General features: G+C 44.4%; 1 protein-coding gene across 5 annotated transcripts in view; it reads right to left on the bottom strand.

Annotated features, from left to right (window-relative positions):
• ZC3H4 (zinc finger CCCH-type containing 4) overlaps positions 1–20,910 on the bottom strand; it is a 339,067-nt gene that overhangs the window by 150,249 nt on the left and 167,908 nt on the right. For all 5 annotated transcript variants that reach the window (XM_033954008.1, XM_033954004.1, XM_033954006.1 and 2 more), the window contains exon 8: positions 958–1,074. In XM_033954008.1, the coding sequence (XP_033809899.1) occupies positions 958–1,074 (117 nt within the window). The remainder of the gene's footprint in view (positions 1–957; positions 1,075–20,910) is intronic.

Here is a 20,910-nt window from a genome sequence, read left to right as displayed (position 1 = left end):
CATCAAAATTCTGCTTAAAAAGGGCCTTCAAATTACGCTCCTCAGAGTCCCGTAAGGCTGAGCCGCCCTCTATGGGCACCATATGCCACTTGGCGATAGCTGAGACCACTGCGTCCACCACTGGCGACTTCAAGGTATCCCTATCCCCTTCTGGGCTGAGATACAGATGAGCCATGGAGGGCGCAAAATGAAAAGGCACCTCTGGTGTCTTCCACTGTATCAGGACAATATCCTGAATATCCTGATGCTTGGGAAAAGAGTGGGATGCAGAGCGAATCCCCCCAAATCATGGTCTCCTGATAAGTGGGTGAGCGCTAAAAAGCTCGGATCTGTATGAGAAGCTTCGCCTTCTGTGCCTCCAGAAGAAATACTTTGTCACTCCTATGGCAAAATGGACTCCCAAATATTCCAACTCTTGCATCGAAATGAGGTGCCTCTTCTGAAAGTTGATCATGGCCAGCTAACTTCTGGATCCATCTGCTGCTGATGCTAAGGAAACCTTGCTTTCCTTTTTACAGATATGATAATGTGTGCCGAGTTGAGTACCCCCAATCATTTTGAAAAGTTGGCTCCTATGTTCTCAGTCAGTAGACATTTAAAACACATCAGTCTGATCCAGTCTGGGAGGAGCACTAAGTTCTGATTAACTGTGACAGTGGATAAATAATAACTGATGGCAACTATCACAAGCAGGAGTGTAGGAACTATTTCAGAGTTTTTTGAGCTAATCCTAATTTGGTTACAGCCCCAATGACACCACCATCAGTGTGACCATAGAGATCTTCACAATCCATGTGACCCATTTGAGATTTGGAATGTGAAGTGGATAAAACAGAGGTTACGTGTCTATAATTCATATGTGTAGAAAATGCTAAAACAACATTAATTCAGTTTATCTGAAACTTTCTTGAGCAAACATGCACTGCAGTTTTGTAGACATTTTCAATTTTTTCTTACCCAGGTACATCGACCTTCCACAAAATATTTGCAAATGACCTTCCCTTTCTTATCTGAGCGGTGATGATGTGATCTATCATGGTCATTTCTTCTGTACATACTTCCACCTCCGCCATCCTAGTATGAATAGAAAAAAGAATGAACAAAAAAGAAAGTTTAGGTTCTTACCTTGGTAATCTTCTTTCTTGTAGATGTGTCTAGTGGTCCTGAATGCTAGGGTTTTATATCTGAACTAGCAAGCTGCTTGTAGAATACTGTCAATTATGTTTTCCAACTCCACCTCCTTTCTCAGGGAGCTACTCCTGCCCCTTCAGTTTGTACAAAATCAATCAAATAAAAAGCATATCAGGAAGGAGGAAAACGGGGAAAAATCTCAGACACTAAATTTGGTTCTGCTCTGTAGCAAACACAGGAAATTCAAAAATATCAAAAAGCCTAAAATTCTATATTCATATGAAGGGGTCAATTTCATATAGTCCACTCTCACAGACCTGCTTCAGTTCCTTGCATTCCAACTATGCACCAGCACTCACTCTATTCAAAAAGAATTGAGAAGCATTAAATTTATATAATGGTGAACACAGGGAGACTAATCAGGAAGTTCCCTGAGAGAAAAAGCACCAAAGGAGTTCACCTGGGAGTATCCTCAGCACATGAACGCAAGAAGTGCCCTCCAGGATTATACCCACAAACATCACCTTCAGTCTCCACATGAACCTTTTTAAATATCAAAGTGTCTTTCATATATAAAACAATCAATAAATAATAAAGTGCCAAGTGCAAGTTTGGAATCAAGTAAGTCAATAGTGTATCAGTGAAAACATGTTAACAGTTCTTAAATATAACAGTTTTCTCCATAGAATGTAATATGCAGAAAAACTTAGCTTTCAAGAATCCTCATAGGAAATAACATAACACTGAAACTTGTGCAACCAGCACTACTTATGTATAGAGCTTGTAGCTATTCACATGACCTGCTATCAAGAAGACACTTAAGCCAGACTGTATGGTCATGAAGATTTACCTACCGTAAATGGGGGTCTCGGTTTATATTCGAGCCACCACCTGACTACCAGCACCGGTTGTCCTCCTGCTTCCCAATGAACTCCTGCATCACCCTCCTGCTGCAGGCCAAACCCCCCCCCCCCCCCCACTTGAGCTGCTCTGTAGCACTCCCCCCTCAATGAAGTTAATATTCAAAATACATGCCTCCAAGCCCCAGCCACTGACCTCCATATACTCCTGGGTGCCGCTGCTGATCCGCTGACCATGTATGGGGCCAACTACTCCCTGGAGTCACCGACTTCCATTCACCTTATAAACTAATTACGACCTGCAGAGAATTGTCAGTACTGTAGCGATTATAGCAGGCTGCTGTCGGCCTCCACTGCAGGTTCCCTCTGCTGTGGTCTGTCCCAGACCAAAACAGGATATGACATCAGAGGAGGGGCAGGACCGCAGCAGAGGGAACGTCAGTGGAGGCCGACAGCTGCATGTTAGAATCGTTACTGCACTGGTGATCCTCTGCAGGCTGTAATTAGTTTTTAAAGTGAGACCAGGAGGCCAGGGGAACGCCGGACGATGGTGGAGAGAAGGGGGAAACATGCCGGACTTCGGGGAGCCCTCTAAAGCTGTAGCGCTGAGGGTACCCACAGCGCTGGCGCCTATGCTGCCACTTCCCGACCGCCCCCCCTCTCCCTACCCCCACCGTGTGATCTGACATCGGGCCTCCTAAAGCAGGAGAGGCAGTGGACGGCCAGCAAGAGGCTGCGCTTAGGACAGGCTTTTCGCTGCCAGAGCATTCCCGCTCCTGCTTTAGGAGGCCCGAGGGTATGCAGGGAGGAGGATTGGTCACTGAATAAGAGAATCAGATTTTTTAAGAAAATGAATCGATTCACTGAAGTGGAAAAAAAAATTATTAAAAAAAAAAAATGCCGGCCTTCGGGGGGCCCTCTGGTGTAGCTATTAGAAGTACACAGAGGGAGGGAGGGGGTCCAAAGAGAGGGGCATATACCGGATTGAGTGTGGGGAGAAGGGGAAGGAATAATGGGTCTGAAAACAGAGGAGAAGGAGAGAGATGGTTGACAATGGGATTGAGGGAGGGAGGGAAAAGAAAGGGAGAGAAGTTGGACCTAAAGGATGGGGTGGAGGCGGGGGTAGAAATACTGGATAGGAGGATAGTTGGGAAGAGAAAGGGAGAGGTGGTGGGGAAGGAGGGAGAAATGCCGGATGAGAGGGTAGTTGAGAAAAGGAGAGATGGTGGATCTGGGGATGGTAGGATCCATTACTGCAGCCACTGTTTCATTCTTCGGGCCGCTGGCAGTGTGAGTGAAGTAAACACGCTGCCTTCCGCAGCTGGAAGTTTTCCATTTGCTACTGCTTCCTTGTCCCACTTAGGCACAAAGCAGTAGCAAATGGAAAGCTTCACTCACGTTGCTGGTGGTCCGAAGAGCACTTGTGTACTGCCCAGTTGGTCATGATATACTTGGACAACAAATTATTGTTGGCTGTCATTTTACAGTATAACAATATTTTTTTTTTTTTTGTTTCAGGGGGTTTGTTGAGAACGTTTTGGCTACCTGGACCATGGGATGATTTTCCAAGGGCTGCTGAGTAGGGATGGTGTGTGCATCTATCAAAGAAGGACCCACCCCGCAGTCTTAGATCATCTAATCGTAAATTGCTGATGGTCCCCTCCCTTCATATAATAGGAACCAAAAGGCATGACATTTTCTCAATCGTAGTCACTCAACTTTGGAATACCTTACCAGCTCTTGTTAGAGAAGAAGCTAATCTCAAACGTTTCAAAAGCCTACTCAAGAGTCATTTATTTAAAGAAGCTTTTAACATTTGATTTAAATTTTACAGTATCCTTTTTAACTCCCTTAAGGAATTAAGCAGCAACGAGCCCTTTCCTTTTGTTTTTTTCCTTATTTGTCTTTCGTTCCTATCCAAATTGTATTTCTAATTCTATTTCTTTTTGTCTCCCGTCTGTCTGTCTCATTTATCCCTTTTTAATATGCCAATTATTAGTTGATGTTTCTTTGTAATTTTTTTTCCCCAATTCTTTATTCATTTTTTCATCTTACATCAAGTGTACAATATTACATCAATTGAATCATACACATCACTTAAAATTCTTTTCTATTATCATCTTAAATACATAAATTATTAATTATTAATGGTATTGTTAATGGCATTTTTATTATGTTCATGCTCTTTTTTTATATATATTGTAAACTCGCTTAGAAATTAGATAAGCGATTAAATCAAATTTTAATAAAACCTTGAAGTGTCTTCGGCAGCAGGCTGGCTAACCTACTGAAAAGGGCTTTAAACTAGGGTGATCAAAGCCCCCAGGCAGGGTGATCAAAGCCCCCAGGTGAATATAAGCACTCAGGTAAGTAAATCACTGAATACCTCTACACCAGTGGTTTCAAAGTTGCGGCCCGCCAGGTACCACTACTACTACTATTTATTATTTCTATAGCGCTGAAAAGGCATAAGCATCGCTGTACATTTTAGCATACAATAGACCGGAGTGAAAAAGAGTCTGATGAAACGCTATTAGGAAAGCATTTTTTGTTTGTTCTATTTTCTGTTATTTTTTATTGGCTGTTAACGGCTACATTCCATGGCAGCATCGAGAGGCCTCTGTCTCCACTGGACTGGAGTATCTGACTGGAATTTATTTAATTTTATTATTTTTTTAAATTAATTAATTTTAATTTATTAATCTTTTTTTTTCTCCAATTCTTTATTTGTTTTAAAAGCCAACATAAAGTGCAACAGATTAACAACAAATTGATACAATAAACAGCACTCATAAAGCAATGTTACTTACCGTAACAGTTGTTATCCAGGGACAGCAGGCAGCTATTCTCACTAGTGGGTGATGTCATCAGAGCCCCGGTACGGACGTCTCACAAGCACGTGTTGCTTGTAGAAACTTAAAAGTTTCTAGATGCCCGCACCGCGCATGCGCCGGTGCCTTCCCGCCCGGAGGTCCGGGCGTGTCTCTCAGTTCAGGTAGCTAGCCTGAGAAGCCAACCCAGGGGAGGTGGGTGGGACGTGAGAATAGCTGCCTGCTGTCCCTGGATAACAACTGTTACGGTAAGTAACATTGCTTTATCCCAGGACAAGCAGGCAGGTATTCTCACTAGTGGGTGACCTCCAAGCTAACCTCAGTGGGATGGAGGGGGAGTTGGCGACTTAAGAGAATAAATTTTTCAATACTGTTTGGTCAAACTGTCCATCCCGTCTGGAGAGAGTATCCAGACAATAATGTGAGGTGAATGTGTGAACCGAGGACCAGGTGGCAGCCTTACAAATTTCCTCGATTGGTGTTGATCTGAGGAATGCTACTGAGGCTGCCATTGCTCTGACCTTATGGGCTGTGACCTTACAAGGAAGTGATAATCCAGCCTGGGCATAGCAGAAAGAGATACAAGCCGCCATCCAATTAGAGATGGTGCGCTTTGATACGGGTCTTCCCAACTTATTAGGGTCGAAGGAGACAAAAAGTTGAGGAGTGGTTCTGTGTGGCTTGGTGCGATCCAGGTAGAAAGCCAGCGCACGTTTACAGTCTAGAGTGTGAAGGGCCGATTCTCCGTGGTGAGAATGGGGCTTAGGGAAGAATACTGGAAGTACAATGGATTGGTTGAGATGAAATTCTGAGACCACCTTAGGCAGGAATTTCGGGTGAGTGCGGAGGACCACCTTGTCATGATGGAATACTGTGAATGGTGGATCCGCCATCAGTGCCTGGAGTTCGCTGACTCTGCGAGCGGACGTAAGGGCTACCAGGAAAAGCACTTTCCAGGTGAGATACTTAAGAGGGGCCCTGTTGAGTGGTTCAAACGGGGGCTTCATGAGACGGGAAAGGACTACATTGAGGTCCCAAACTACTGGGGGTGGTTTGAGAGGAGGGTTAACATGGAAGAGTCCTTTCATAAATCTGGCGACCACCGGATGGGCCGAGAGGGGTTTCCCTTGTAGGGGCTGGTGGAACGCCGCAATAGCGCTCAGGTGGACTCGTATGGATGTAGACTTGAGCCCGGATTGAGATAGGTGTAGGAGATAGTCCAGCACGGAGGATAAGGAAGCTCGCTGAGGTTCCTTTGATTTAGAAACACACCATGAGGAGAATCTAGTCCATTTCTGGGAGTAGCATTGTCGAGTGGCGGGCTTCCTGGAAGCTTCCAAGACCTCCCTCACTTCTTGAGAGAAGTGGTGAGGGGTTACGTTGAGAGGAACCAAGCTGTCAGGTGGAGAGACTGCAGGTTGGGATGAAGCAGTGATCCTTGATGTTGAGTAAGTAGTGAAGGAAACACTGGAAGTGGTACTGGTTCCCTGCTGCTGAGTTGAAGTAGGAGGGAGAACCAAGGTTGTCTGGGCCACCGAGGAGCTATTAGGATCATGGTGGCCTGTTCGAGTTTCAGCTTGACCAGAGTCTTCTGGATCAGCGGGAATGGTGGGAACGCATATAGAAATCGTTTCCCCCAGTTCAGTAGAAAAGCATCTGCCTCGAGGCGATGAGGGGTGTAGATCCTGGAGCAAAACTGAGGCAGTTTGGAGTTGTGGGGAGCCGCAAAGAGGTCTATCTGAGGCGTCCCCCACTGTGTGAAGATTTGGTGAAGGGGGCTGGAAAGGAGAGTCCATTCGTGCGGTTGTAGTAGACGACTCAGTTTGTCTGCTAAGACGTTGTTCTCCCCCTGAATGTAGCCTGCTCTGAGGAAGGCGTTGTGGCGCACCGCCCAGTCCCAGACTCGTAGAGCTTCCTGGCAAAGGAGGGCCGAGCCCGTGCCTCCTTGCTTGTTGATATAATACATGGCGGCCTGATTGTCTGTGCGAATGAGGATTACCATGTCGTGAAGTAGGTGTTGGAAAGCTTGGAGCGCATTGAAGATGGCTCTGAGTTCCAGTAGATTGATTTGGTGTAGTCTTTCCGCACTGGTCCAGAATCCTTGGGTGCGGAGACCATCCAGGTGGGCCCCCCATGCATAATTCGACGAATCGGTTGTGAGAACTTTCTGATGGGGGGGAGAGTGCATCAGCAAACCTCTGGATAGATTCGAAGAGGTCATCACCAAAGTAGAGACTGCCGAAGAGCAGGTGTGACTAAGATGTGTTTGGATAGTGGATCGGACGTCTGATTCCACTGTGATGCCAGGGTCCACTGGGGGATCCTGAGATGGAGTCTGGCAAAGGGTGTCACATGTACTGTGGAGGCCATATGGCCCAGGAGCACCATCAGTTGTCTCGCCGGTAGGGTTTGGCGAGTAGACACCGACTGGCAGAGATGAAGAAGAGACTCCATGCGTTGCAGAGGCAGGAATGCTCGGAGTCGGGTGGTGTCCAGGACCGCTCCGATGAAGGGGAGGGACTGGGTGGGTTGTAGATGAGACTTGGAAAAGTTGATCTCGAAGCCCAAATTCTGGAGGAAGTAGGTTGTAGCCAAGGCCGCCGAAGTGACCTCTGGGGCTGACGGGGCCTTGATGAGCCAGTCGTCGAGGTATGGGAACACCTGTAGACCCCTGTCCCGGAGTGCCGCGGCCACTACCACCAGGCACTTTGTGAAGACTCTGGGGGACGAAGATAGGCCGAATGGTAGCACTCGATATTGTAGGTGCAGATTTCCCACCCGAAATCTGAGGAACTTTCGGGAGGCCGGGTGAATGGGGATGTGAGTGTAGGCCTCCTTGAGATCCAGGGAGCATAACCAGTCGTTCTGCTCGAGGAGGGGGTATAGAGAAGCCAAAGTCAACATGCGAAACTTCTCTTTGACCAGAAACTTGTTGAGGGCCCGAAGGTCTAAAATGGGTCGCAGGTCGCCCGTTTTCTTCGGGACGAGGAAGTACCGGGAGTAAAACCCTCGGTTCAATTGGTCTGACGGGACCGGCTCGACAGCCCGAAGCTGAAGTAAGGTTTGGACTTCCTGAAGAAGAAGGGCGGTCTGCGTCGAGCTTGAAGGATACTCTCTTGGAGGATGGTCCGGGGGGACCCGATGGAATTGCAGGGAGTATCCTTCTCTTATGATGGTAAGGACCCATAGGTCCGTGGTTATGGCCTCCCATCGATGGTAAAAAAGATGGAGGCGGCCCCCTATGGGAGAGGCTGAGTGCAGAACGGTGTCGGTTATGCTCCCGGGAGGGGAGTCAAAAGGGCTGGGGAGCCTTAGGTGCAGCCGGTGGCTGAGGTTTTTGCTGAGACTTCTGGGGAGGTTGTCTCTTCGCAGGTTGTCTCGCAGCAGGCGTTTGTCTGGGCATGTAACGCCGCTGGTAAATCAGGGGTGGCCTGGAAGGTCGAGACTGTTGAGGTTTGGGTTTGGGCCGCAGGATGGATTGAAAAGATTTTTCATGATCCGACAGCTTCTTGGTAACAGTTTCGATAGACTCATCGAACAGGTCAGCTCCAGCACATGGTACGTTGGCGAGTCTGTCCTGGAGGTTGGGATCCATATCGATTGTACGGAGCCATGCCAGGCGACGCATGGCTACCGCGCTTGCGGCAGCACGTGCCGAGAGTTCGAATGCATCGAAGGAGGATTGCATCAGCTGGAGGCGTAATTGGGAGAGGGAGGCTACCACTTCCTCGAACTCGAATCGAGCTTGGTTGTCTATGAACGGAGTGAACTTGCGGAGCACCGGCAAGAAGAACTCCAGATAGGAAGAGAAAAAGAAATTGTAGTTCAGCACCCGTGACGCCATCATGGAGTTTTGATAGAATTTTCTACCAAATTTGTCCATCGTTCTCCCCTCTCGGCCCGGCGGTACAGAGGCGTAGACCTGGGAGGGATGAGAGCGTTTAAGAGAGGACTCGACCAGTAGGGATTGGTGGGAGAGTTGAGGGCCCTCAAACCCTTTATGGTGCGCGATGCGGTATCGAGCATCGAGTTTGCTGGGAATCGCCGGTATGGAGTACGGTGTTTCGAAACACTGCATGAAGGTCTGATCCAGCAATTTATGCAGGGGGAGCCGAAGCGACTCCGTTGGAGGGTTAGGTAAATGCATGGTGTCCAGATACTCTTTGGAGTATCGGGAGCCCGTGTCAAGGGTCACATCCAGATCATCCGCCATTTGTCGGAGGAATGATGAGAAGGACAATTGATCCGCCAGCGTCGGTCTGTGGGACGGGCTGGAGGAGGAGGAGGCCTCCGGGTCCATGGACATCGGGGAGTGGCAAGGAGAATCGGGCACCGGTGTCTCCTCGTACTCCGGGCCCTTCGGAGGGGACACCTCTGATGAGGAGTATCCCCTACGTTGCAGTTTTTTCTGCGGTGACACCTCCGAATGGCGTGAAGAGTGCCAGGATGAGTGTCTTGATCGGTGCCCGTCTCGGTGGCGGGACGGGGATCGGGATCGTCTGTGCATAGCATGGTCTCCCGAGGCCCCCAAGTGGTGGATAGGGCTGGAAGCGGTGGATCGCAACTGGGGTTGCGATGCGGATTCTTGCGATGCTACCCAAGTCTGGTAAGGAGTACGGAAGAACTCTTCCTGACTATGCCCAGGGCTTTGAGTATCGATCGGAGGTCTGGTCCCATGTTGGCGCGGAGGCGTAATGGGTTCTAATGGCGGCATATCGGTAAGCGAGGCTTGCCGCATGGGCATCGCCGCCCTCCCCCGTTCATCCTCGTCGGTTTTCGAGGTCGAACGGCGTGGAGGAGGGGGAGGGGGCGGACCGCCCCTTTGGACCGGTACCGGGAGGTCACCCTGTATGGCAGTGATGAGCCCGGGTCCGATGGTCTGCATGAGCTCAACGAATTGAGCTTCCAGCACGGACCGTAGCGAAGCCGATAAGGAGGGATCCGCACCGAAAGGGGGTCCTCCTGCACGGTCATCACGCTCCTTCGAGGCCGAGTGCTTCTGCTTAGTAGCTTTCGGCACTTTGATGACCACTGGTGGCACTGTGGAAGGAAGAGGTACCTGAACCGAGGAGACCGGGGCAGGCACCGACGTCGAGCTCGTGGATGGTGTCGGGATGAACGATGCCGGTTTCACCACACTCGATGCAGGAGGGGTCGATACCGGTTTCGCCCGAACCGGGGAGGTATCAGATGAAGTGGAGGCTGAGGGATCCTTAGCTGCGTCCATCTTGAACATCGATTCCCACAATAGGCAACGCCGCTTGAATGAGCGTGCCGTAAGGGTAGAGCAAGGCCTGCACGATTTCGGAATGTGGTCAGGGCCCAAACACTGCAAACAGCGCCGGTGAGGGTCCGTGAGTGAAATCGCGCGTTGGCACTTGCTGCACTTTTTAAACCCGGTGATTGGCCGGGACATAGGCCGGAAAATCTCTGCCGTGAGGTCGAAGCCAGTGGGCCTGAGCCACGTGGCCGGCCCGTTCGACCCGCCGGAGGAAATAATCTTCTTTTTTTTTTTTTTTTTTTTTTTTTTTTTACTGAAAAAGAAAAGTACTGTTAACTGTAATTAAAAGAAAGCGAAAACGCGGACAAGGAAGGCAAATTTAACTGAATTCAGCTAGCGCATGATGAAGTTGAACTTCTCAGCTCCGCGGAAAGAAAAGAACTGAGGAGACACGCCCGGACCTCCGGGCGGGAAGGCACCGGCGCATGCGCGGTGCGAGCATCTAGAAACTTTTAAGTTTCTACAAGCAACACGTGCTTGTGAGACGTCCGTACCGGGGCTCTGATGACATCACCCACTAGTGAGAATACCTGCCTGCTTGTCCTGGGATAACAATTGAATATCCTGATGTATAGGAAAAGAGTGGGATGCTGACCAGATCTCCCAAAGCACAGGGTCCACAATTTGAGGGGAGTCCTTAGCTTCCTCCTCATAATGCAAAACTGAAGACACCTGGAGAATAAGCTCTTGTAACTCATTCCAGTGAAAAATGCACACAACCAACACATCCTCGTCAACCAGTGCCTCCAGTCCACATCATCTGTCCCCCCTAAAAGATCTTGGGGGTCCACCCCAAGAACAAAGTCCTCATCCCGAGAAACCTGGTAAGCCAAAAAATTCCTTGTTCCAAGACACTCGCAGTCAGCTGGATGATGGCTGGGGAGACTGGACAGGGGCAGATGTGGAAGGTAGAGACCCCCCAGCAGACCCGGAGACCCCCAGGGAAGAAGGAGGACCCTTAGCTGCCTGCAAATAAGCCTTGTGCATGGCTAAAACAAAGTCAGGGCAAAAAAAAACCCGGTGGCATAACAGAACTCACTTCAGGTGCCAAAGTACAAGCTAGGACCTGTTCCTGCTGCTCTAAAACAGGAGGAAGGTCACCTGAGGCCACAGGCAAAATGGCAGAGCTTCCTGCCAAAACCGGAGGAAAGCTTGATGATAAACTGTTTCCCGATGCCAGGAGCGGCAACAAGGCCCGACTAGACCAAGCTGCTAAACCAGAACCACAAGCCACAGCCACTGTAGTGATAAGGGAATCCCCAGCACCATTGGCAGCAAGGGTAACCTGATTTCCCTGACCATCGGCGGCTAAGGAAACCCTGGCGTGGGCCACAGAGGAATCACAGGCTTCTCCACCACCCACAGTCAACGAGCGGTGCAAGCACAAAGGGGACACCTGCACCCAAAGCAGATTCCCCCTCATAGCAACCGGAGTACTTCGTGCACATGCCAGCCGAATCCACTGCTTGGTGCGCACATAAAACACACTTCTGCTTTTTAAAAGTGCTCATAGTGTACACACAGGAGACCAATGCACAAAACCACTGGTTAGAAAAAAGGAAAACAAATAAAGCCAATTCAAAGCTTCCTTTAGACCGGCTGCCTCGGGCCTTTTTTTTTCTTCTTCGATTTTTCCCACGGTAAACAGATGTAAAGGATAAGAGAGCAGACCCCACAGGCTCTCAAAGCTGTAGTCTGTGCCTGAGGGGTAGCCAGGCGTACAGCTGAGGCTCTTCAAAAGAAATAAAATTGGGGGAAATGGGGGGAGAGACTCAACTTGTCGAGTGTGGCACCCCTGAGGTCGGACGGAACTTCTGAAAGGGGACAATAAAAAGGTCACTAATCAGATCCAACAGGCCCTAACTATCAAAGGGAAAGACTGACCAGGCTTAGCACTTCCACCTGCTGGAGACTGAGAACAGACTTATTGTAGATGGGACTGCACAGCCCTCTTGTACTAATGTGCTGGGTCTAGAGGGATGCTAAAGAAACCTTCAAATTCAACTTTTAGGACCCCCCTCCCTGATTTTCCCCATAGACTTCAATAGCCTTACTCACTATGCCATGTAGTGCCTGCCTGCTTCAGCAAAGGATTTCAACTAGAATCCAGGGAGAAGAAATCTGCTTCACAGATTCGCTGAATAAACCTGGTCTTCTGGCTGTCAGTTGGACCAAAGTAGGACTGAACTTCAACCGCCAGAAAACCGTGCGTGAAAGGGGGAAGCCAGCCCACTGTTAGTCCCGGCCGAGCCGGGAAGAGCCCAAACAGTCTGCACTCAAGCTCCTGATTGAACCAGAGATACGAGCAGTTACACAAGGGACAGCTCTTGAGCTCTAAAATATACCAGCAGGCTGGCTAGCTAGGTGTCTCCGAGTGGCTGATCCTGCTAGCAGATTTCTGCCATGCAAGTCTGTGTCTTCAACCAGGCAGAGGTCCCACCAAGTGGGAATCTCAGGGCACCGAGCCTCCAAAGAATACTAAGAAAATATACCCAAAAATAATAAAACTGCAGAGCAGATCAACAACACTTCTGAGCAACTCGCCTTCAGAAAACAAACTGAGGGGGCAGGAGCAGCTCCCTGGGAAGGAGGTGAAGTTGGAAAACATTATTGACTGTTTTCTGCAAGCAAATTGCTAGTTCAGATATAAGACCCTAGCATTCAGAACCAGACACATTGCACTAGAAACAGAATTCAGAGAGCACATGAGTGAGGCAAAGAAAAGTAAATAAACATTCTTCTAGACAGGCAATTCCACAATTTGGGTGGGTAATGGGGAGAAAGTTTTGCATGGAAAATCTCCACTATATCATAAAGCAGCAGGCAGATATTTCCACTATATCCACAAATATCTCCACTATATCACAGCAGGCAGATATTTTCACACGAGTGATGTCATCCTCGGAGCCCCGGTAGAGACATTTTAAAAGTAAATTGCCACTTTAAGATTTTTAGAAAGTTCACGATAGCCTGCACCGCGCATGCAGGAGTGCATTCCCACCTGATGTAGGTGCACGGCACCTCAGTTCGTTAAGCAAGTTAAGAAGCCAACCAGGGGAAGTGGGTGGGTTGTGAGAATATCTGCCTGCTGTCCCTGGATAACACTAGGGACTCCCTAGCTTACTAGAATGGGATGGAGAGAGAGTTGGCCATTAGGAAAATAAATTTTGCAATACTGCTTGGCCGAAGTGACCATCCCATCTGGAATCAGACAGTAATGAGATGTGAATGTGTGAACTGAGGCCCAAGTAGCAGCTTTACATATTTCATCAATAGGAGTGGAGCGAAGAAAAGCAACTGAAGCTGCCATAGCTCTTACCTTTGTGGGCTGTGACACAACTTCCCAGTTGTAACCCAGCCTGAGCATAACAGAAAGAGATACAAGAAGCCAACCACGTGGAAATTGTTCTCTTGGAAACTGGACGTTCCAACTTGTTTGGATCAAAGGAGACAAAAAGTTGAGATGTTCTATGAGATTGAGTTTTCTGCAAATAGTAGGCCAATGAGAGGTGCTGTTGCTGGGTGATTTCAACCTGCTGGATGCGGACTGGAAAGTTCCGTCTGCAGAATCGGAACAAAGTAGCGCAATCTTGGATGCCTTTCAAGTTGCTCGGACAAATGGTGACAGAACCCATGAGGGAAAAAGCAATACTGGATCTATACTCACAAATGGTGACAGTGTCTCTAATGTCCGAATAGGGGCCCACCTGGGACGTAGTGATCATTATACGGTTTGGCTTGGTTTGATATAACAGCCAAAGAGGAGGATGGCCACAAAAAACTCAAAGTCCTGGATTTCAAACGTTGCGGACTTTAGTACCATGGGAGAGTACCTGAAGAAAGAGCTGATTGGATGGAAAGACATAAGGGAAGTGGAAAAACTGTGGTCCAAGTTGAAAGGTGCAATAAAAAGAGTCACTGACAAAAAGGAAACCGAAATGGTTCTCCAAACTACTGGCAGAAAAAATAAAGGCAAAAGAATTAGCATTTGTGAAATATAAAAAAACTCAAGAAGAGGAATACAGAAAGGAATATTGGATGAAACTGAAAGAAGTTAAGAGAGAGATACATCTGGCGAAAGCGCAAGCGGAAGAGCAAATGGCTATAAATATAACAAAGGGAGACAAATTTTTTTTCATATATATTAGTGAAAGGAGGAAGACAAAAAATGGAATTACAAGACTGAAAGAAGGTACGAAAAAGCAAATGTGCTAAACAAATACTTCTGTTCGGTGTTTACAGAAGAAAAACATGGAGAAGGACTGCAATTGGTCAGAAAAGTTATACCTGAGAATGGAATGGATACTTCACCATTCACAGAAGAAAGTGTTTATGAACAACTTGAAAAACTGAAGGTGGACAAAGCTATGGGACCGGACGGGATTCATCTCAGGATATTCAGAGAGCAACGGGAGGTTCTGGTGGGTTCTCTTAAAGATTTGTTCAATAAATCTTTAGAGACAGGAGAGGTTCCACAGGACTGGAGAAGAACAGATGTGGTCCCTCTTCACAAAAGTGGTTGTAGAGATGAAGCGGGAAACTACAGGCCAGTAAGCCTCACTTCAGTTATTGGAAAAATAATGGAAACGTTGCTGAAGGAAAGGATAGTGAATTTATTTATTTGGATTTATATCCCGTCCTCCCAGAAGAACTCAGCACAGGTTACAAGTTTACATACATAATAAAAAAGTTCTTAGACTCTAATGGATTACAAGATCCGAGGCAACATGGGTTTACTAAAGGTAAATCGTGCCAAACAAATCTGATTGAACTGTTTGACTGGGTGACCAGAGAATTGGATCAAGAACGTGCGCTAGATGTAATTTACTTAGATTTCATCAAAGCCTTTGACATGGTTCCTCATAGGAGGCTCTTAAACTTCATGGGCTAAAGTTAGGGCCCAAAGTGGTGAACTGGATTAGAAACTGGTTGACGGACAGACGCCAGAGGGTAGTGGTAAATAGAATTCGCTCAGAGGAGGATCAGGTGAGTAATGGAGTGCCTCAAGGTTCAGTGCTGGGACCGATTCTGTTCAATATATTTGTGAGCAACATTGCTGAAGGGTTAGAGGATAAGGTTAACCTTTTTGCAGATGATACCAAGATTTACTCAGAGTGGACACCCCAGAGCAGCGGTCTCAAACACGCGGCCCATGGGCTGCATGCGGCCCCCCAGGGACTATTTTGCGGCCCGCAATCTGTCCTTGCCTAAAGCAGGGGTCCCCAATCTGCTTCCCTTCCCACTGCCCTCCCCCAAGCCACCGCAATCAGGGAACAGGCCAGCGCCTGAGGTCTTAGCTCTCCCTGCATATCTTCCCCAGCTCGGAGCCGACCAATTCTCGCCACCTGACGTTCAATTCTAATGTCGGGGAGGAAGTTCCAGGCCAGCCAATTGCTGCCTGGCTGGCCCGGAAGTTCTTCCCCGACGTTAGAATTGACGTCGGGTGGCGTGAATTGGTTGGCCCCGAGCTGGGGAAGATATGCAGGGAGAGCTAAGACCTCGGCACTGGCCTGTTCCCCGATTGGGCCGGCGGCAGCTTGTTCCCCGATTGCGGCAATGGCGGCCTGTTCCCCGATTGTGGTGGCGGCAGATTGTTCCCCGATTGCGGCGGTGACAGCCTGTTACCTGATTGCGGCGGTGGCGGCCTGTTTCCCAATGGTGGTGGCTTGGGGGAGGGCAGGGAGAAGTAAAGAAAGAAAGGGGGGGGACAGAGAGACAGAAAGAAAGAAGGGAAACGGGACACAGACAGAAAGGGGCATGGAGAGAGAAAGGGCAGGCATGGAGAAAGAAAAAAAGAAAGAAAGGGGGCACAGAGAGAGAGAGAAAGACAGACATATAGAAAGAATGGGGGCATGGATAGAGAGAAAAAGAAAGAAGGGGCAGGGTGACAGAAATAAAAAGTTGGGGGAGGGATAGAGACAAATGCCAGACCAGGGGAAAGGAAGGAAAGAGGGATGGAGAGAAAGGAAAGAAAGAGATGTCAGACCATGGAAATAGGGACAGAAGAAGAGAGAGATAGAAGGGAAGGTAAGACATGGAAACAGATTTTGAAAAGAAAGCAGAAAAATTGAATATTAAGTTAATGCCAAAGATGGATGCAAGGTAGAAAGTGAAGACGGAGAGAAAAACAGTCAAAGGACAAGAAGACCCTGGAAACAGTTAAATGCACAGAAAAATAAAGTCACCAGACAACAAAGGTAGGGAAAATGATTTTATTTTCAATATAGTGATTGAAATGTGTCAGTTTTGAGAAAGGAAAGATATTAAACTTTAAATGTGAGGGCTGCAGAAAAAATAGGGTACTTGGAGGGCCGCAGAAAAAATAGTTAATGACAATTTTGCATAAGATAAAACTCTTTATAGTTTATAAATCTTTCCTTTAACAGTTAAAGGAAAGATTTATAAACTATAAAGAGTTTTACCTCATGCAAAGTTGTCATTTCTTTAATAAGACATTAACTATTTTTTCTGCGGCCCTCCAAGTACCTACAAATCCAAAATGTTGCCCCACTAAGGGTTTGAGTTTGAGACCACTGCCCCAGAGAGAGTGGAAAACATGAAAAAGGATCTGCAAAAGTCTTGAAACTAAAATTCAAAGCGAAGAAGTGCAGAGTGATGCATTTGGGGGGTAGAAATCCAAGGGAACCATATGTGCTGGGAGGTGAGAGGCTGATAAGCACAGATGGAGAGAGGGACCTTGGGGTGATTGTTTCTGAGTATCTTTTTTTTTTTCCTTATTATTTTTTATTTTCAAGTTTTACATAAAGTGTACAAAATATTATAATATAATTGATAAATACAAAATATCACTTTTATATCTAATACATCATATTCTAACTATGTTTTTCCCCCTCTCCCTCCCCTACCCTTCTATTATTTTTCATTCATACATTACATATTGTATAACATATTATAACATATTATGTAGAAATTATTTTCATTACCCCCCCTCTATGTGTGTCACAAAAAAGATATTTAAAAGAAGAAAAGAAGAAGAAAAATCCTGCTATTTATTCATTGCAGTATTTTGTCAATGGCCCCCATATTTTTATAAATTTAGTATATGTCCCTCTTTGTATTGCTATTGTTCTTTCCATTTTAAATACATGACATATTGTATTCCACCAAAATGTATAATTTAGGTTATTATAATTCTTCCAATTATTGGTTATATGCTGAATGGCCACCCCTGTCATAATCAATAAAAGCTTGTTATTTTCTGGTGAAATTTGACTTTTTTTTCTCATCATCATTCCAAATAATATTGTATCGTATGATATTGCTATATGATTTTCCATCAATTTATTAATTTGTGGCCAAATTGAATTCCAAAAACTTTTAATGTAGGGACAATGATACAGTAAGTGATCTAATGTCCCTGGTTCCAGATTACAGTGCCAGCATTTATTGGACTTAGAACTGTCTAATTTTTGCAAACGTGTAGGGGTCCAAAAAGCTCTATGTAATAAAAAAAACCAAGTTTGTCTCATAGATGCTGACACTGTACATCTCATTCTCCAAGACCAAATTAGTGGCCATTGAGATGCATTAATTTGATGCTTAATCTCAATGCTCCAAATATCTCTTAGACCATTTTTTGGTTTTTTATTCAAATATCCAGATATTAATTTATACCACAATGCGGCTTGATGTCCTAGGAAGTCTGCTTGAAAACATAAGAACTTTAAACTATATTGATTATTCAATGTTTTCCATTCAGGGAACCCAACCTGAATGGCCTGCTTCAATTGCAACCATTTAAAACTTTGTGTTTTATTAAGACCAAATCTATGTTGCAATTGTGAAAAATCCAGCAGTTTACTTTCTGAAATTACGTCATCTAAAGATCTAATGCCTGCAATAATCCAGTTCTTCCAAAGGATTTGAGCTCTGCCAATTTTGATCTTGGAGTTTATCCATAAAGATTGATTAGTTGATTTATTTATTGGGATAGGTGTTAATTTACTTATAAATCTCAACGTTTTCCAAGTATCCATTAAAATTTTATTTTCTCTGTATCTTCTAGGCATGTTAATACTTGGAAGGTGAACTAAATTTAGGGGAAACATAAGGCGCCATTCCAAATATAACCAATCAGGTGCATTATCTATAAGTTCTGGGAGGATCCAATACATACCCTGACGTAGAATATAGGCTTGATGGTACCTATAAAAATTTGGAAAATTTACCCCTCCCTCCTTGATTGATTTTTGCAAAGTTACTAAAGCTATTCTAGGTGTTCTACCAAGCCAAAGAAATTTCGTTAAAATGCTATTAAGCTTTTTATAAAAGGACCCCTGAAAATAAATAGGTATCATACTCATTTGGTAGCAAACTACAGGCAACATCATCATTTTAATAGTTTGAACTCTCCCCCACCAAGAAATATGTAAAGGGTTCCATTGCTCACACAATTCCGTAACTTTTTTTAATACAAATTTTTCATTTTCTTTTACAGTATCTTCAATTGTATTTTTAACTTGAATGCCAAGATATTTAAATCCTTCTTCCTTCCATATAAATGGAAAATCTTTAAATAGTCCTTTTACACAATGAACATTTAAGGGTATAATTTCAGATTTATTCCAATTAATTTTATAACCTGAAAATTTACCAAACTTATCAATTAATTCCAATAAAGAAGATAAGGTAGATTCTGGATTTTTCAAATAAAGCAAAATATCATCAGCATAAGCTGAAATTTTATATTCCATATCTGAATATGGAATACCCTGTATCTCCCCCGTTTGTTGTATTGCTAACAATAAGGGTTCTAATATAACATCAAATAACAAAGGAGATAAAGGACAACCCTGTCTAACTCCCCTCCGCAATTGAAATCCATCAGATATCATATTATTAATATTTAATCTTGCAATCGGGAAGCTATACAAAGTTTTTACCATTTGTATAAATCCAGAACCTATACCAAACCATTCTAAAGCTTGATACATAAAATTCCATTCTACCCTATCAAACGCTTTTTCTGCATCCAAGGAAACTGTAAAAGTCGGTTCATCTATTTTTTTTGATAAATTTAACATATGAAACAATAATCTAGAGTTATTAGAGGAATGTCTTTTAGCAACGAAACCCGTCTGATGCATATCTATAATATGTGGGAGAGCTTTGGCTAATCTTAACGCCAAAATTTTCACCAAAAGTTTATTATCCACATTTATTAAAGATATAGGCCTGTAGTTCGAAACCAAAGTAGGATCTTTATTTGGCTTAGGTAGAACAATTATTATTGATTCAGCCATAGTACCTTTAATATCACCTTTTATAAGTTGTGTTTGATATAAATTTAGTAAATGTGGGGAAAGAATATTTTGAAATGTTTTATAAAATTCTACTGTATAACCATCACCACCTGGAGCGGATCCAACTCTAAGAGATCTCAATGCTGTTTCTAATTCTTTTAATGATATAGGTTCATCTAAACTCCGTTTTATATGATCAGGAACCTTAGGTCCATTAATTAAATCTAAAAAATTTTTACCATCTTTTTGTCTCTCCAAATAAGGCTCGGAAGAATATAGATCTTTATAAAATTTTAGAAATTGTTTTAAAATTTTATCTGTTTGATTTGTTATTGTACCATTATCATCTTTTATCCCATTAACATTAGTTTTCCTTTTTTTTGCTTTAAGATAATTTGCCAATAATCTCCCCGCCTTATTAGAATTTCCATAATACACTGCTTGTTTGGAAAACAAATCTCTTCTTATCATTTTTGAAGATAATTCATTATATTTACCTTTTGCTTTCAAAAGAGCTTGCAATATCTCATTTTCCCATTTATTTATCAATTTAGCTTCTAATATTTTGATTTCTTTCTCTAACTCTATATATTGAATTTTATTCTGTTTCCTAATAAAAGCTGAATATGATATAATATTACCCCTCATAGTTGCTTTAAATGCATCCCATACATTCTCAATAGATGTATCCTCCACTAAATTCATTTGAAAGAAATCATTAATTTGTGTTTTAAAATTTTCCAAAAATTTATCATCCACAAGCAGTGTATTATCAAATCTCCAAAGAGGTCTACCCTTTTCCAATTTATCCAATTGTAATTCTATCCATATTCCCGCATGATCCGAAATAATAATAGGATCTATGGAAGCTTTAATCACCTGTTGCACTTCATTTGTTGAAACAAAAATATAATCTATTCTTGAAAATGATTTATGAACCTGTGAGCAAAATGAAAACTCCTGATCATTAAAATGAAGAATACGCCATATATCCTTTAAATCGCATGATTGAGCCAAATTATCTAAACCTAAAGATTTTATACTTTTACTTGGTTTTTTATCCAATAATGGATCCATTACAGCATTAAAATCTCCAGCCACCACTAAATTAGAAGCAGCCAATGGTAATAACATATTCTGTAATTTTTTAAAAAATTCTGATTGATTCGAATTAGGGGCATATATATTAAACAACGTCAGGGCATTATTTCCCATACCTATATCAACATGTATCCATCTTCCATGTGGGTCTGAATTTATTACCTTAATCTTGGCCATACATTTTTTATTAATAAGAATTGCTACCCCTGCTTTTTTACCCTCTGCTGGAGCAAAAAAACATTCTTTTACCCACCCACCCATTAGTTTCTGTGATTCTTTTGTATTAAGATGGGTCTCCTGCAGACAGTAAATATCCGCATTTTGCTTTTTTAAAAATGCTAATACCTTTTTTCTTTTAATTACATGATTCAGGCCATTGACATTAATAGAATATATCTTAAAAGACATTATATATTTTAAAACTTATCAGTGTAATCTTTTTC

This window comes from Geotrypetes seraphini, chromosome 8, assembly GCF_902459505.1.
Source record: "Geotrypetes seraphini chromosome 8, aGeoSer1.1, whole genome shotgun sequence".
Lineage (NCBI taxonomy): Eukaryota > Metazoa > Chordata > Amphibia > Gymnophiona > Dermophiidae > Geotrypetes > Geotrypetes seraphini.
This window is presented reverse-complemented; position numbering and strand designations above follow the sequence as displayed.